General features: G+C 31.6%; 1 protein-coding gene across 2 annotated transcripts in view; it reads left to right on the forward strand.

Annotated features, from left to right (window-relative positions):
* Positions 1-17,405, forward strand: part of COL24A1 (collagen type XXIV alpha 1 chain) — a 345,626-nt gene that overhangs the window by 118,214 nt on the left and 210,007 nt on the right. For both annotated transcript variants that reach the window (XM_074266340.1, XM_074266341.1), the window contains 4 exons: positions 4,467-4,520; positions 4,605-4,649; positions 4,958-5,011; positions 5,463-5,516. In XM_074266340.1, the coding sequence (XP_074122441.1) occupies positions 4,467-4,520; positions 4,605-4,649; positions 4,958-5,011; positions 5,463-5,516 (207 nt within the window). The remainder of the gene's footprint in view (positions 1-4,466; positions 4,521-4,604; positions 4,650-4,957; positions 5,012-5,462; positions 5,517-17,405) is intronic.

A 17,405-nucleotide genomic window follows, 5' to 3' on the forward strand; every position in this document is an offset into this window, starting at 1 on the left:
TACCAATGTCATCTGCTGCCTTTGAGTTTAAGAATAATAGCTAGCAGTTTTATACTGCATTGGGATTTGTAAAGTGCTTTACAATTATTGTCTTATTCAATCTTCATAACCACCCTGGGAGTAAGATGTTATTATTATTATCTCTCATTTTACGAATGATGAAACAAGTAAGCATTGGAGGCCAAATCTGACTCTACTACTCCATCCACTGTGCCAACAAGCTGAATATAGTTGTGCTTGTGCTATGTTTTTTCTTGTTATGCTTCCTTCATTCTTAATTACTTCATGAAAAGCTTTGCTTTCTTCAAGGATAAAATGAAGATTTTAATAAATATACCTAATAAGATTTTTATGAGGGTCAATGAGAATAAGGTTTATATTTATATAAATGTTAGCTATTATTAATTTGAAGTAATTTAAATGATATAATTTGTCTTTCCTTAACCTCATCTATCCTATGTCTGGTTTTAAAATGCTTCCTTAATTTGTAATAGTGAAAAAAAACATGTATAGGCAGAATTTAGCAATATAACATATCTATCTATCTATCTATCTATCTATATATATATACACACATATACTTACACATATGTGTATATGTATATACATATACATATATCAAAAGAAAGGGGTTGGGCTTGAGGGAGAGATATTTTCTGTTTAGGACATCACCATTCTTCCAGTTATACTGAAGTTTGCTTTCTTAATTATCCTTAGCTCTCAGCTGGTAAATGACATAAGATTCTCTGTAAAGTTCTATTCCAATTATTCATTCTGTAGTAAATGAGAATCTGAGTTCTAGAATACTTTGTCAGTGGGTTGCAAGATCTAAATGATTCTAGTATGCTAAGAAAGCTTTGGTCATATCAATAGGCTGAATTAGCTGTGGAAGGAGCATTCTAGCTAAGTACAGATAATCCCATCACCAGCAGAATGACTACTTGCCAAGGAATTCTTTGACTGTGATAACCCATGGAAGTAACAAAAAAAAAAAAAAAAAAAAATGAAAAGCAGTTTCTCAGTGCTATGTACAACTTGGCTGTTGATGCTCCAAAGTTGAGATCCTTGTTCAATGACTTATGAATACACCTGTTATTAGAAAAAAAATTACAAAATAAAGATGAGGAAGTTTAGTGAAAGCACTAGCTTTGGGGGATATCAGAAAAGGCTTTATGTCAAAGGTTGTACTTGAATTGAACCTTGAAGGAAGCAATGGTTTTGATGAGGCAAAAATGAGTACCTTCCAGACAAAGTGGTTGATTAACACAAAATTATAGAAATCTGTTATGGGCCAGAACTCTATACTTGAAACAATGATTCTTACAAGGTGTTAAATCAGTATAATTGATAATACAATGGTTATCTAATTTAGCATGGTGATTAATAGTTCTCTAGTTCAGTATGATTGATTTAATCTTACAACAAATAATGGTCCCCTAGTGATATAATGATTGGCTTATACTCAGTATGATGAATGGATTTAACTGTAATAGAGCATATAAGCTGGGACAAACTCAACTAGAGACATTCATTCCATCTCACACCATCGTGGTGGCAGTCCTGTCCTCCATTTCTCTACTGAGACCAAGGCCCTTCTGAGCCAGAGACAGACACAGAAGGGCCAGACACAGACTTGGAAAGGGTTCAGAAACAGACTTGGAGAAGACAGAAGACTGGAGGCTAGAGCACAAGTCCTTGGACTGAGACAAACTTCAAGATGTGGTGGCTCTCCTCCTTCACTTCTCCACTGAAACCAAGACTCTGGAAGATCTCAAGAAAGCTAGCCCAGGCCAAGGCAAGGAAACTAGATTGTGAAGGAGATAATAAAGGATTTGGACTTTAATACGTGGCTATTCTTGTGGTGATTACTCTACTGAAAGGAAGGCTGGTCCCAAGACCAGAATACTACAGAAATCTATTCCAAAAAATTTACTTTTCCAGTATTTTTATTTTTATTCCCTGTCATATACTCTTTGCTCCTAGCTTCCTTATTGTCCCACAAATACACTGTGCTAAGGATGCTTGTATGTACCTATTTCTACTTCAAAATATGGAAGAAAAGCTTATATGTGTGCATATTATACACACACATATAAGCATGTGTTATTAATTAATATATTAAACAGCTATTCATATATATACACACATATATGTGTATGGAGAAATATCAGTAGATATGGTGGATATATAATTCACACATATAGGAATATATATATATATATATATATGCACAGAGAGAGAGAGATATCTGACCTGTTGAAGTCTATATAGATCTCTCTCAAGATATATAGATAAATATGTATGTATCTCCATTCTATACATATATCTGTCTAAAATACACACATACAAACAGCCTTATATTTGTTCACATGTGTCTATATACAATATACTTGTATATGGATTTCTCTTTCATACATCTTATAGTTTTATAATTTTCAAAAAATTTTCATAATATTCTTTCAGCCCATTATATTATTATGGGTGTTAGCTTTTGAATATCTTGAACTCTGAGTAAACTTACTACTGTAATTTTGAGAATACAAGCTTCCAATTGACAAATTTTTGGATGAATAAGTAATGATGTATTTCCATAGCGTATCTATTTTAACAAGCTGGAAAGAATTACCCTTTTCCTCCCCACTGTCATATGTATTTCAGGATTAAACATGTTGGAAACAATCTATCTTAGTTTTATTTCACATTAAGATTTACCCTGAAACAAAGCTGTTTCATGAACAGTATTTCTCAATCTCTGTCAGATTTTCCCTTCTTAAATATTGTTTCGTACAATTCTAGATTGTTTGAATTGACCTATTATATTGGAGGTAGAACAGTTATTCTATTCCCAAAGGCATCTTTTAAAAGTTGTTTATTTTCTTTTATTAAAAAAGTGATGGTAGAGAAAACATTTATTCAATAGAATTTGAATAGAATAGAATTGCCTATCTATTTTGACCTTGGTTAAAGTACCAATAATTCAATATACTTTCATTAAAAACCTACTATGTTCAATATTTTAAGCTTTGGACCTATAACTTAATTGAATCAAACTTTTTCTGTTTTTGTTTTTTATTGTTGTCTTGGTTTTTTGAAGCAATTGGGGTTAAGTGATTTAGGCAGAGTCACACAGCTAGTAAGTATTTGAATTCAGATTTGAACTGAGGTGCACCAGAGTAACATGAGTAACTCAGGTTACTCCTAAGTGAAGAAATTCCCTCTACCAAAGAAAGTCTACAGTTTCTTTGTAAATTAATCTTATGGTGCTACTTAGACCATTTTGAATTTAAGGCTTTTATCCAAAGTCACAGAGACATTATCTGTCTTTGTGATACTTGTATTAAGGTCTCCTTGGCTTCAAAGCTGACTCAATGACCTATTATGCTACTCTATCTCTCATATTGGGGATATAGAGATGAAAAAAGAACTGGTTTCTTTTAGTAAGGAATTACAAAAAAGAGTATCACAGAGTAAAATGTGATTGGATTGCAGGAAAAATCTAGGCAAAATCCCTCACTTAAATTTGAGTAAAGCAGGAAAAAAAAAAGAAGACATCAAACCTAAAAGAGAGATCCCAGTCTGAATAAGGTTTAGAAGACCAGTAGAGAAGTAATTGGTTCTTTATATCAATTTTTTAAGGATCCCACAAAGCATCTGAAAGCTCATACAGAGATCTAGAAATATGGATAACACTGCTGGTGAAAAATTTTATCTTAGAACAATGAAAAAGGTCTAACAGGGAATTTTTTTTTTTTAACTGAATTCAGCCTTGATGCTGGAGTAGACTTAATGTGTTCGGAAGTTTAATTTTTCAAGTGGTATAATAAAGTACTAAGTTTAAATCAAATCAATTTATTGTTCAGGGATTCAAAGAGGAATCACATATGGTCCTTACTTTGAAAGAATTTATAATCTGGCTCATTGATACTCATATCCTGGAAAAGAAAATCATAATTCAGGGGATAAAAGCAATGTTACAGGCCAGTGTGTATAATTAAAATACCTAATATAGTAAATATAGTGTTTTAATAGTAAACATTAAAGGAGATTAGAGGAAATAAAAATTTATCATGGGCTAAAATACCCCAGAAAGACTTCACGGAGGGTCTGCATTGGACAGCTAGGATTTGGATAGACCAAGAGAACTATAAACGTTAAAGCTAGAAGGAATATTATCCAATCACCTTCTTTCTGGATGAAATGGCTGAGGCCAGAGATATTTTCTGACTTTTCAAAGTCACAGAGGTAGTAGTTGAATAAAGATTTGAAGCCAAATATTCTGATGCTGAATTCACTGCCCCTGCCACTATCACCTCAGCTAAAGATAAAAAAGTGCAAATAATATCTGAAGAGAAAGTAAATTAATTTGACCATAGCTAAGGAGTCATTGAACCACTTGCTTGTCTGATGTTCTCTTTATAATCTTCTTGCACACTTAATTAGGACTGATTTTTAAAATTGCATTGCAGGGTGCTGTTGGCCCCCTGGGATCAAGTGGACCTTCTGGGATTCCTGGGCCGATGGTATGGTTTTGATTGTTTAAATGATATCTCTCTTTGACTGATTTATGATTTCAAAAGTGACTGTCAAAACATTTTTCCCCTTAGGGTCTTCCAGGGAATATGGGGCAACCTGGAATCAAAGGTGATAAGGTGATCTAAATATTTCCATTACCATAGAGATAATTCATTTCCTCTTAAACTTTCCTTTTTTTCTACTATGTTTATCTTCAAAAAAAATTTTTTTTTTCAAAATAACATTCCCATTTACTAGCTTTCACACAAACCCTCAGTCATAGTTTCATATTGCTAATGGATACTTTTCAGTACTTATGTGGATAATAGATAAGTTTACATGTGGTTCATTTAAATTGATATTTTTGTTCTTATAATGTCATCGTCTTTGCAGATACATTATTTTACATTCAGTGTCTGCCTGTGCATAATACTATGTTGTTTAGGGTGAACAAGGCATTGCAGGAGAGCTGGGAGAACCAGGGTATCCTGGAGACAAGGTAATTTTTGTGAATAATTTCTACGTATATTGAAAAAATCCAATGAAATATAATATGGAATTTTTTTTAAAAGAAAAGATATAATATGTATCTTTCATTAAATGTGTCAGTAAATAAAGCCCTTGCATAATTTGGACAACAAATTTATTAGTTCATAAATATTATTAAGATGTAACCCCAAATTTTGCTTTTTCTAATCTTTTGATCCCAGATTTTTTTTTTACCATTCTGTATTAACATATGACAACATCTGAATCAAAAACAAACAAACAAACAAACAAAAAAAAACAACAGTGGGATTAAATTGCTTTGTTGACATGTATTTTAATTGTTCCAAATACTGTGATATATTTTGGAAATGTCATTCATAAATAAGACCATAGTTGCCTTTTGTGATGTGATGATTGCTCTCTTTCCTGAATTAGTTTTTTTTTTTTTTTTCCCCCTCTAGGGAGCTCTTGGTTTGCCAGGACCACCAGGAATGAGAGGAAAGCCAGGACCTTCTGTAGGTTTGACCTTTTACTTCACTCTTTCTGATTGTATCAGTGCAAGTCATAGCATGAATTTCAATACTTGTTAGTCTTAGCGGCTATAAGAGGGTTTCAAACTCACTGGTCTTGCCTTTTCTCGCCTGTTTCAGGGCTCAGCTAATTTAGTAATTTAACTCACATTCCACAGGCTATTGGTTCCCAATTCGCTTTAGATCAGGCCGAAGCCCAAGTTTCTATGAACCCTAAAGACTTTGGTTGGCTGTGATATTCCCTTAGATAACATCTTACAAGAAGTATTTAATTTGAATCATATGTTTACAAGCCAGAAAATAGACAATATCTTAAATAATGATATTTTGATTTTTCCAAGCAACTGACTAAGGAAGGAGCTCCCAAGAGAGATACTATGGTATACTAACTCTTTTGGCCAAGAAGTACTTGATTCTTTCTTTCAATGGCTCCTAGACATTCATCACTGAATGCTGTACTTTAAGACAACACAGAACTGGGTTAGCTAGGTGGTGTAGTGGATAGAGCACCAGCCCTGAAGTCAGGAGGACCTGAGTTCAAATATGGCCTCAGACACTTAACACTTCCTAGCTGTGTGACCTTGGGCAAGACACTTAACTCCAATTGCCTCAGGAAAAAAAAAAAAAAGACAACATAGAACCAGAATTAATTAACATAATATGCTTAATTCACCCATTAAGTCATATACTTCTAATGAAAGCATTTTACAAAAGCAAAACTATTATTTAAAAAAATCAAGTTTAATACTGCTCTATAACTCATATACACACAGCATGTGGTTCTCCTAAGTCCTCTAGAGAAACAGTCCTTTCCTCTCTCCTGAAAAATTTACACATGTTTCAGTTTATAAAGACATGATAGCATCATTAGATCAAGGACCCACAGGCTGTAGAATATTAGTTTTTTAAAAATCCTTGATTTTATCCCATCTATGTAGCTTCCTGAAATTGTATTTCAAAGGCATTTTCTATGGTTGAACTACCCCAAAAGACAATAAGACATTTCCTGACAGCCTTTGGAAGGAACCCTCATCTTTAGGGATCATCTGCCAGGCTTGAAAGCTTTCCTATTTGTCTGGCATCAAGGCAGTTTGCATTTTAACTTTTGGTAAATCCCATGGAACAGTGAATAATAAAGATCTGGACTCAGAATCAGAGAAATTTAACTTTAAATTCTTCCTCTACTGCTAGCTTTGTGGTGAGGAATACATGGCCTTTGAATATTAATTTTTAAATCCCTAAACCAGAGATAATGGTTTATGGTTTTGTTGTAAGGTTCAAAAGAGACAAAATATGTAAATGCTTTATGAAACTTAAAGGGGCTATATCAAAATCAACTATTATTATTATTATTATTATCAAGAGGGCAAATTTTGTGGAATTATAATAAGTCAACAAAAGATTTACAAAATTCAGGTTTACAAGAATATTTTCAAATCTTTTCTTGACAACATGGTGGCAACTTCCAGAAATTGAAGGAAGATACTACTCTTGTCTTCTATAGTGATATTCAATGTGAGGATTTTTCAGGTTTTAAAAAATATATTATTTCACCACTATTTTGAAAGAGAGAGGGTAGAAAAGGTGTAATATACTATGTCAACTCCCCAAATTATAAGTAATATTAGTTGAACTCAGTAATAAAGTGCTTATATATAAACTCCTTAAAGGAGGGGACTGAACACAGTCCCCTCCTTTAAGGAGCTTACATATAATTTAATAAAATTTGACATGTTATGTATATATAATGTGGGTTAATTTGATGAGAATCAAGACCTTTAGAGAACATGCTCAAGGAAAATTTGCAAAAAAGCACTATAAGATAAGCCAATCAAGGGAAGCTTCACTGAGCTAAATCTTGAAGGAATGGAAGGAATCCTCAAGGTGGAGATGCAAAAGGAATGCATTTCAGGAATGTAAGGTTGTATAATATACTGTTGAGATTTTTTTATATAATTGCTTATTCAAGTCACATATACATGAAGCAAATATATTCATTTTGTTTTGTACTGTTTAATCTAAATCATCTTAGCAGCATGTGAGAGTGAAATATCATTGGTCTAAATTTCAGGGGATAGCTCGGTTCTGGTCCCAGCTCTGTGGAGATCCGTGACTAAACCACCTAATCATTCCTGGATTTATTGTTATTTTTAAAATGAGCAACTTGACTATTCAATAGTACATAAGCTCTTGAGGACAGAAACTGTTCCATTTTTGTCTTTCTATCCCCAGTTCCTACTACAATACCAAGTACCTAGTAAATGCTTAATTAATAGTTGAATTAGATAATTGCTAAAAGCCTTTCAATTTTTTCTTATTATTTTCTTCCCCTTTTAAACTATTATTCTATATGATAATGTAGAGGAAAGAGAAAATTTAATGAAATGATCTACTTCCTGTTCCCATTCTTTAATATCCTACCTTAAAAGTTTTGTACTATGAGAGCAGAAGATTAGGACTTAGTCCTAATGAAAGCATAAATTAGGACTTAGTCCTAAAAATCTTTGGTCTATAGTTTTTTCCTACATTCATTTGTGGCACAGTGACAATGAATTATGATGTATTTTGTCTGTAAAGGTTGCCTTCAAACACTTGCTTGAAGGATATTTTGTTCAGAAAGACCACTTCTCCAATTTAAAAACTCACTTTCACGTCAAATAACAATATTTCTCCAAAACATTTGTTTACCATCATTAATAGACCACCAAAGTCATAAGAATATCTTTACTGTTTTATCTCTTCCATGTTTTGTTATTGTTCACAATGCTATTGTTAATAACATTATTTCCAAATGAACCTAATCTGCAATGTGTGGATTCTTGTTTAATAAGGAAGAATTTCCTTATCTTGAGATTTGTTAAACATTTTTAAAGGTTAGGGAAGGAGCAGCTGGAATTTCTTTCTCTGGAATTTTGAAAAATAATGGGAATTATCCCCATGGAATACTTAAGAATTATTTGTTTCTTAAGGCAGGAGATTAAATCATACCTTTTATTGACCTTTACAGTCTTATTATGATATGTTTATATGAACAGTTATATATTTTAGGAGTTTCAATTATGTATGTATATTGAATATTTCACTATTTTCAAAAGATTATTTCTCAAAAATATGCATATTATAGATTAAATCAGAAAGATCTTCAGGATTCATGATGTAAGAGATTTTGAATACTTCCAGCTCTTTTAATACCTCAAAACATCTCATAATGACTCAAATCAATTAAAAGCAAAAAAAAAAAAAATTACAAAAAGGGGTAGGAAAAAGAGCACCAATGGAATTAAAAACACTAGAGAAACTCAAGAAATGAAGAAGAAAATAAAAGCTCCTAATATAATGAAGAAATACTCTAGAGCAAGAGGATACTAAGAGAAAAGAACAGAAAAGATATTTTTAAATAATTATAACTAATTCTCCTGAAAGTAGGATAGAAAGACCATAAGAATCCTAGGAATTATTGCAAGATCCAATAAAATAATTTTAAATTATAAAATTAATAATAAATTGATAAAAGTATTAAATTAACAAGCAAGTTTATACAAGAAAAATAAAAGAAAAAATTAAATAAAGTGAAAAATAGCATGTTTCATTCCATATTAATATAAGTTCTTTCTCTAGAGGCAAATAATATGCTTTGTCATTAGTCCTTTGGGATTGTTTGAGTCATGGTCTTGTTGTGAATAACTAAGTTATACACTTTTTTTTCATCACATAATATTGGTTTTATTTCGTATAGCATTCTCCTAGTTCTGGTAATTTCATTGTCCATCAGTTTATGTCAATTCTTCCAGATTTTTCTGAAATCATCCTGCTTGTCATTTTTTTTTTTTGCAGCACAATAATATTTCATTATAATCATGCATCTCAGCTTGTTTAATCATTTCTCAATTGATGGACATCCTTTTGATTTCCAGTTTTTAGTCACCACAAAAATATAAATATTTTTGCAAAAGTAGGCCCTTTTCCCTTTGGATATCTTTGGGACATAAACCTAGCAATTATATTACTGGATCAAAGGGTATGTACAATTTTATAGTCCTTTGGATGTGGTTCCAAATTGCTCTCCAGAATGGTTAGATCAGTTCAGAAATCCACCAACATTGTATTAGTGTCCCTGTTTTCCCATATCCCTTCCAATATCCAATATCTTTGTCATATTATCCACTCTAATAGATATGAAATGGTACCTCAAAATTGTTTTGATTTGCATTTCTCTGATCATTAGTATGCATGCATTTTCAAAAATTGATAATGTTCTAGAGCAATAGTGTCAAAATAGAAATGAATGCCTGTGGGTGCTTTATTTATTTAGGAAACCACAAACCTATATTGCATCATATTTCTAATTGTTTAGTCAAATATTTTCCAAAAACATTTTATTTTGATTTCATTAGCAGTCTTTTGTGAGCAAAACATTCGATACTTTTGTTCTGTGTTATAATTAATTCATAAATAAATGTCCATCCTTTAATGTGGCTGCTTTTTTTTTTGACATTAAACATTATTTTTTAATGTTTTATTTTGTTTTTGTTTTTTCCCATACTTTTTCTTTATTCACCCTCTTTGTTGAGAAAGAGATCAAAATACAAATTTACTCTAAGAACTGTTTCAGTTGCATTTTATACATTTTTGATTTGTTGTCTCATTATTGTCATTTTATTTGATTTAATTTTCTCTTGTCTCTACAGTTTGTTTTTTGACTTACTAATTCATTTTTTTGATTCTTTTTTATTAATTTTTATAATTATAACATTTTTGACAGTACATAAGCATAGGTAATTTTTTTTTTACAACATTATCCCTTGTACTCCCTTCTGTTCCAAATTTTTCCCCTCCTTCCCTCCACCCCCTTCCCTAGATGGCAGGCATTCCCATACATATTAAATATCTTATAGTATATCCTAGGTACAATATATATGTGCAGAACCGAATTTTTTTGTTGTTGTTGTTGCAAAGGAAGAATTGTATTCGGAAGGTAAAAATAATCTGGGAAGAAAAGCAAAAAAACAAATAAACAAACAAAATGCTCACAGTTTACACTCATTTCCCAGTGTTCCTTTTCTGAATGTAGCTGATTCTGTCCATCATTGATCAATTGGAATTGGATTAGGTCTTCTCTATGTTGAAGATATCCACTTCCATCAGAATACATCCTCATACAGTCTCATTGTTGAAGTGTATAATGATCTTCTGGTTCTGCTCGTTTCACTTAGCATCAGTTGATGTAAGTCTCTCCAAGCCTCTCTGTATTCCTCCTGTTGGTCATTTCTTACAGAACAATAATATTCCATAACATTCATATACATAATTTACCCAACCATTCTCCAATTGATGGACATCCATTCATTTTCCAGTTTCTAGCCACTACAAAAAGGGCTGCCACAAACATTTTGGCACATACAGGTCCCTTTCCCTTCTTTAGTATTTCCTTGGGTTACTAATTCATTACAATTATATTGTTTAGTTTCCAATTACTTTTTAATTCTTTAAGGAACCTTTATGGAATATGGAATTGATTTTTCCTTACATTATCACAGTTTCTCTACTTTTCTTTTTACCTCACTATATTTACTCTGATCTTATTTCAATTTAACTGCTGCTTCACTCCTCCCCTTTTTAAGTTCAGCTAAAATATAATATATTTTGCCATAGCATCTCATTCTAACTATATGAGAATCTTAGGGTTTCAAGTATATTTCTTGTAAACAACATATTGTTGTATTCCAACTTCTAATCCATCTACATAACCTCTTCTATTTTATATACAAATTAATCCCATTCATAGTTATAATCATGATTAATTGTATATGAAATTTCCTCTATCCTGTATCTTGCTTGCAATTTTTCCTCCTTTTTGTCTCACATCCCTCTTTACAGAAAAAGGATGTGGTGGAAGAAAAACCACTTAAATGACACGTGATCTTATACAAGAAAAAGCTGCCTCTATGTTGCATTTATTTTCTTATTTTTACTCCTTACCCTTGATTCTTACTCTTTCTTCCTTTTTATCTTCTCTTTACATTCCTGCCTACAACATTCAAGTTTTTGTTTGACTGCTCTCTTACTAATACTACCCTTTTATTTTTTCATATTTCTCTCTATCCCCAACCCATTCCTTATTATTTCTCTATTGTTTAATATATTTATAGAGGGAAAATTTGCATTTATGATTGTGTGCTTATTTGTATGATCTTCATCTAATGCACTTCTATTTTACAATGGTAATTTACTCCTGGTTATTCTGCCTTTCCTCCCCATTATAATGCCCCTTTCCTCCTATTTTAGTCTTCTAAGACCATTAAAAGAGAACAAAACCATCCATAGATCTGCCATCATTTTAACTTCTTTATGACTTAAAAAATATTAGAGTTCTGGGAAGTCATTTGTTTCTTATCTCTTTATTAACATGAAAACAATGTATCCTCACAATTCCCTTTCAGTTAAACAATAAATGATTTCCTATGTTTCTCTTGCTGTATACATTTCCATTTCAAAATATCTATTTAGTTCTGGTCTTTTAGGAATACTTAGAAATCCTTTATTTTATTGAAGGTTTATTTTTTTGTTTGTTTACAGACCCTTAATCTGCATATATACATTTTTCAGCACTGTACAATGCATTTACAAAAATTCAAAATGTATTGCATAAAAACCTTAGACCCCAAAGAAGAAATTAGGTAAGGAAAGAAGAAATATTAAACACAGCCTTTTAAAAAAATAATAATGCAATAGAAATTATACTCAGTAAAGGAAAATTAAAGAGTTAAAAATTAGAAACTAAGTAACTTAATCCTGAGGAAATGGTATGTCAGAGAATAAATTTTAGGGGTATTTTGTCAGAGAAAATTATAACAACATAGTATACCAAAATTTGTAGAATATAGCCTAAGGAGCCTTTATGGGAAAATATGTAATTGCCAGATAATTTCACTAAAAACAAGGGAGAAGGAACAGATCACTAAATTGGGAGTATAACAACTAAAAAACCAACAAATTTTAAAACCTTAATTAACTTCCCCCAAATTCTGAAAATTAAAAATAGTTTTAATAACATTCAATGTAAAAAAGTCACTGATTTTTTTTTCCTGAGGTAATTGGGGTTAAGTGACTTGCCCAGGATCAGGGTCACACAGCTAGGAAGTATTAAGTGTTCAAGAGCAAAATTGAACTCAGGAAAAGAAGCGAAAAATTCAAATAATCCATGTATGCAGGAAGTAAAAAATGAAAAGGCCACAAATGATACCTTATAGAAAAAGAAAAGAAACAAATGAATGTATAAGTAAATTCTATCAAAAATTCAAAGAACAGTTTATTCTTAGGTTGTAAGCTTCAGGAGCTGGGAGAATGATGTTGCCTTCTAGAGTAAAGGAAATTGTGGGGGAAAAGATAATGTGTTCCATTTGGGATGTATTAGTTTAAGATATCCACTGAGTATCATGAAAGATTAGCTAAGAGGTTTATAGCAACATATCAAAAAATCATAACTAGATGGAATTTACAACAGAATTTCAAGTTTAATTTTCCATTATGGAAACTACAAATAAAATAAAACCTAATAATAATGGAAATATTATGAATGTCAAAGGTGTAGGAAAAGCTTTTTAAACAAAATCTAACATTCATCTATGTTTTTAAAAGAGTACTAAAATAGAAAATTCTTTGCTTAACAAATTATATGTATTTAATGGTACTAAACTACAAATTTTCCCATTAAGATTAAGTAAAGCAAAAATATTCACTATCACCACTACTAACATTTTATATGATAGTAGAACTGCTAGTTATAGGAATAAGAAAAGAAAAAGTGAATTGAGAGTATAAACATAGGTAAACAAGAAATAAAATTATCACATTTTGCATGTAATATGATGATTTACTCAAAGAAAATCAGAGAATCAATTAAAATATATTAAAACTAATAAAGTCAATACAATTCCATGATCTAAATATATATAAGTCTTTGGCATTACTATTTATAGCCTACAAAATGCAACAGGAAGAGATATAAAGAGGAAATTCCATTTACAATAACTACAGAATGTATAAAATACCTGGGAGGCCATCTACCAACACATATGGAAACAATATGGGTATGATTACAAGAGATTCTCTAGGGAAATAAAGACTGACCTCAATAATTGGAGAAATTAATTGCTCATGGTTAGAGAATGCCAGTATAATAAAAATAGCAAACCTACCTAAACTAATATACTTATTCAGTGTATACTAATCAAACTAACAATATTTTGTAGAGCTGGGGGGGGGGGATAACTAAATTCATATGGAGTAGCAAAAGTTCAAGTATTTCAAGGGAAACATTTTTTTTTGAGTAGAAAGGAAAATAGCCTAGCAAAACTAGATATCAAACTATACTACAAAGAAATAATCATGCCTTTATACTGGTCAAGATAGATAGAAGAATCATCAAAACAGAATAGATATTCAACATATAGAAGCAAGTCAGCCTAGTAGCCTGGTATTCAGTAAATCCAAAAATCACTTCTTACTGAAAAAAATGAAAAGTAGTCTGGCAAAAATGTGATATAAATTAACATTTTACATCTTTTGTTGTAATAGATACAAGTGGATACTAGATTCAAATTTACTCCTTTATTCCTCTCTGGCCTTGCTCCTTACTCTATCAATTTCTATTTCTGCCATGCCCCAAACCAGGTTATCTTTTTTCATGGATATGCTGGAAAATGTTTAAAAACTAGGTGGAGGAAAACGAATTTATGAATCACTTTTAAGTTTAATCTGCTTTATTAACATTTTCTTCACCACTTAAGATCAAACAATCCATAAAACAATAAATCAATTCCTGATTTGTAGCAGTTGACAGTTTCTGAGGTTTAAATGAACATAATGAAAACAACAGTTGATCCCTGAAAAATGGATATGAACTGACTCCAACACATCCCTACTTTCCCCCCATATCCTTCAGCTTTCTTTTTTGTGTTGTTTTCTCCTGTTAAAATATAAATTGAAGGAAGAGACTGTCATTCTTTTTGCCTCTATTTATGTTTCCAATATCTAGTATCCAATATCTTGCAACATAGTAAATATTTAATAAATGATTACTTTATTTACTTGACATGATTTAGCTATAAAAAGATCATATAATTTTTAAAAAAGAGTATCAAAAATTCTTTCATATCCATGCACATAACTAAACAAGGTAGGAAAGCAGAGAATAAAATTTGCTATTTTATTATATAAAATTGTTTTTATTATTAAAATCAAAGCAACTAAGAATGGAAACATTAATGGGTAGAGAGTGAGATATGCAGTAGTTTTCTCTTTAAAAGGCTCATTTTCTGAAGGAATTGATTAAAATTTCTAAGAATAAGAGTCATTCCCCAATTAATAAATTGTCATAGGATATGAACAAGTGTTTTTTTTAAAGAATGAAATCCAGACTATTATTTAATAGGTGAATATTATCCAAATCACTGATAACTTTAGAAAAGCAAATCAAAGTATTTTAATTGGTTAAATTAATTGTAGAAAGAATTGCAGGAAAAGAACTACATTAGTACACTGTTGGTGGCACCTGTGACTTGGTGTGGCCGTTCTGGAAAGCAACTTAAGACTATACTTCAAATATGACTAAACTATGCATACCTCCACTAGACCTATACACTAAAGAAATCAAAGAAGAAAAGAATCCATATGTAGAGAAGTAATTAAGCACCCCTTTTTGCATTTGCAAAGTACTAGAAATGACAGCAAATTATGGTATATTAATATAATGAATTAATATTTTGATGTAAGAAATGACAGTTTTACCATTCTGGGGAACAAGGTGGAACTATGCTCAAGGGACTATAAAAGTGTGCATACACTTTGACCCAGCATTTTCTCTACTAGCTCTATGTCCCAAGGAGATCATAAAAAGGGAAGAGGACTTATGTGTGCAAAAATGTTTGTAGCAGTCCTTTATGTAGTGGCAAGAAACTAGAAACTGAGTGGATGCCCATCAGATGGAGAATGGCTGAATAAGTTATGATATATGAATGTTATGGAATATTAGTGTTCTATAAGAAATGATCAGCAGGTTGATTTCGGAGAGGACTGGAGAGACTTACATGAATGATGCTAAGTGAAATAACTAGATCCGGGAGAACATTTTACACAGCAACAGCAAGATTATATGATGACCAATTCTGATAGATGTGGTTCTTTTCAATACTGAGGTGATCCAGGCTAGTTCCGATGGTCTTGTGATGAACAGAGCCATCTGTACCCAGAGAGAGGACTGTAGGGATTGAGTATGGATTATAACATAGTATTTTCACCTTTTTATTGTTTGTTTGCATTTTGTTTTCTTCCTCATTTTTCCCTTTTTGATCTGATTTTTCTTGTATAGCATGATAATTATGGAAATATGTATAGAAGAATTGCATATATTTAACATATTGGATTTCTGCCATCTGGGGAGAGGGTGAAGGGAAGAGAAGGGAAAAAATTGGAATACAAGGTTTTACAAAGGTGAATGGTGAAAATTATCCATGCATATGTTTTGAAAATAAAAAGCTTTAGTTTAAAAAAAAAAGAAATTATGGTTTTAGCAAAACGTGGAAAGATTTGTATGACTTGATGAAGGCAATTGGACAATTGAAAATACAAACAACTTTGAAAGATTTAAAAATGTTGAGCAAAATGATCTACAACAATTCTAGAAGACCAACTATGAAGCTCACCCATTTTCTCATAGAGAAGTGAAAGACAAGATACAGAATGAGACATATTTCCAGACATGGACAATGCAGGAATTTGTAAAGGTACAGATGGATCACATCTCCAAGTTGTCCACCCTTCTGCAAATCATACTTTGGACAATCAGAATTTTTCTTCCACTTATGTTTTTCCTTTATGTATAGTTAGGTCAAACTCTTCAGTAACTTCATATCTCATTTAGGAGGCTCTGCAGTATTCTGAGGGTTGATGCAATCAACACAAGGTCAGCTTAAATAAGAGCTTCTGGAGACTCCACAATTTTAGGGAACCTTTCTTCATCTTAGACTCTTCATTGGAATTCTCCCATGACAGTGAAACATACCTTTGGTGAGCATGTCTCCTTGTTATATCTCTTGATTGATATTCATACTCAGGAGATTGTCAACCAACTTTCTTTATTATTATACCTTTCATGAAGTCTCATATGAGTTTTACACCTGAGATGTAGACACGTTGTTGGAAGAGACTTCAATGCTTTGCTCTATTGAATCAATATTTTTCTTATAGTGAAGCAGTAAAGACAATAGTATTTTGGATTGTTTATACCTTACAGTCAATTAATTATATGACTACAAAAGTATGTTCTATGGAAAATTGCTTGAAAAGTTCTACATCTCAATGTTTAGATTATTGTCACAAACATTTTTTGAGATGGCAAACTAGGCACATAAGTTGTTCCTTAGGTTAAATTTTGAGATAATAATACCAAACATTTTACCCCAAATCTTGGATATCCTCTCTTAAAAGCCATCATTTAATGCTCTTACAGGTGTGTCAATTTTTATGCATTTATTCAACAGATGCTAGCATTAGGTGCCAGAAAAATAAAGAAAAAATAAAATTGCCTAAGAACTCAAGTATATTATATTTTATTGGAAAAAACAATATATACCAAAAAAATTAGATTTAAATGACACAAAATAATTTTGGAGATGGGAGAAACCATCAAGTGTGGGGAATCAATGTATTATTTTTTAAGAACATAACACTTTAGCTGAGCTTTGAAGAAAAGCTAAGGATTCTGTAAAATGAAGATAAAGAGGCAGTGCATCCCAGATATAAGGGAGAGCCAATGCAAATAGTTGTGTGTAGGAAACATCTAGCTAATAGAGCAGCTTGGCTAAGGATGCACTG

Source organism: Sminthopsis crassicaudata, chromosome 4, assembly GCF_048593235.1.
Source record: "Sminthopsis crassicaudata isolate SCR6 chromosome 4, ASM4859323v1, whole genome shotgun sequence".
NCBI classification, from domain to species: domain Eukaryota; kingdom Metazoa; phylum Chordata; class Mammalia; order Dasyuromorphia; family Dasyuridae; genus Sminthopsis; species Sminthopsis crassicaudata.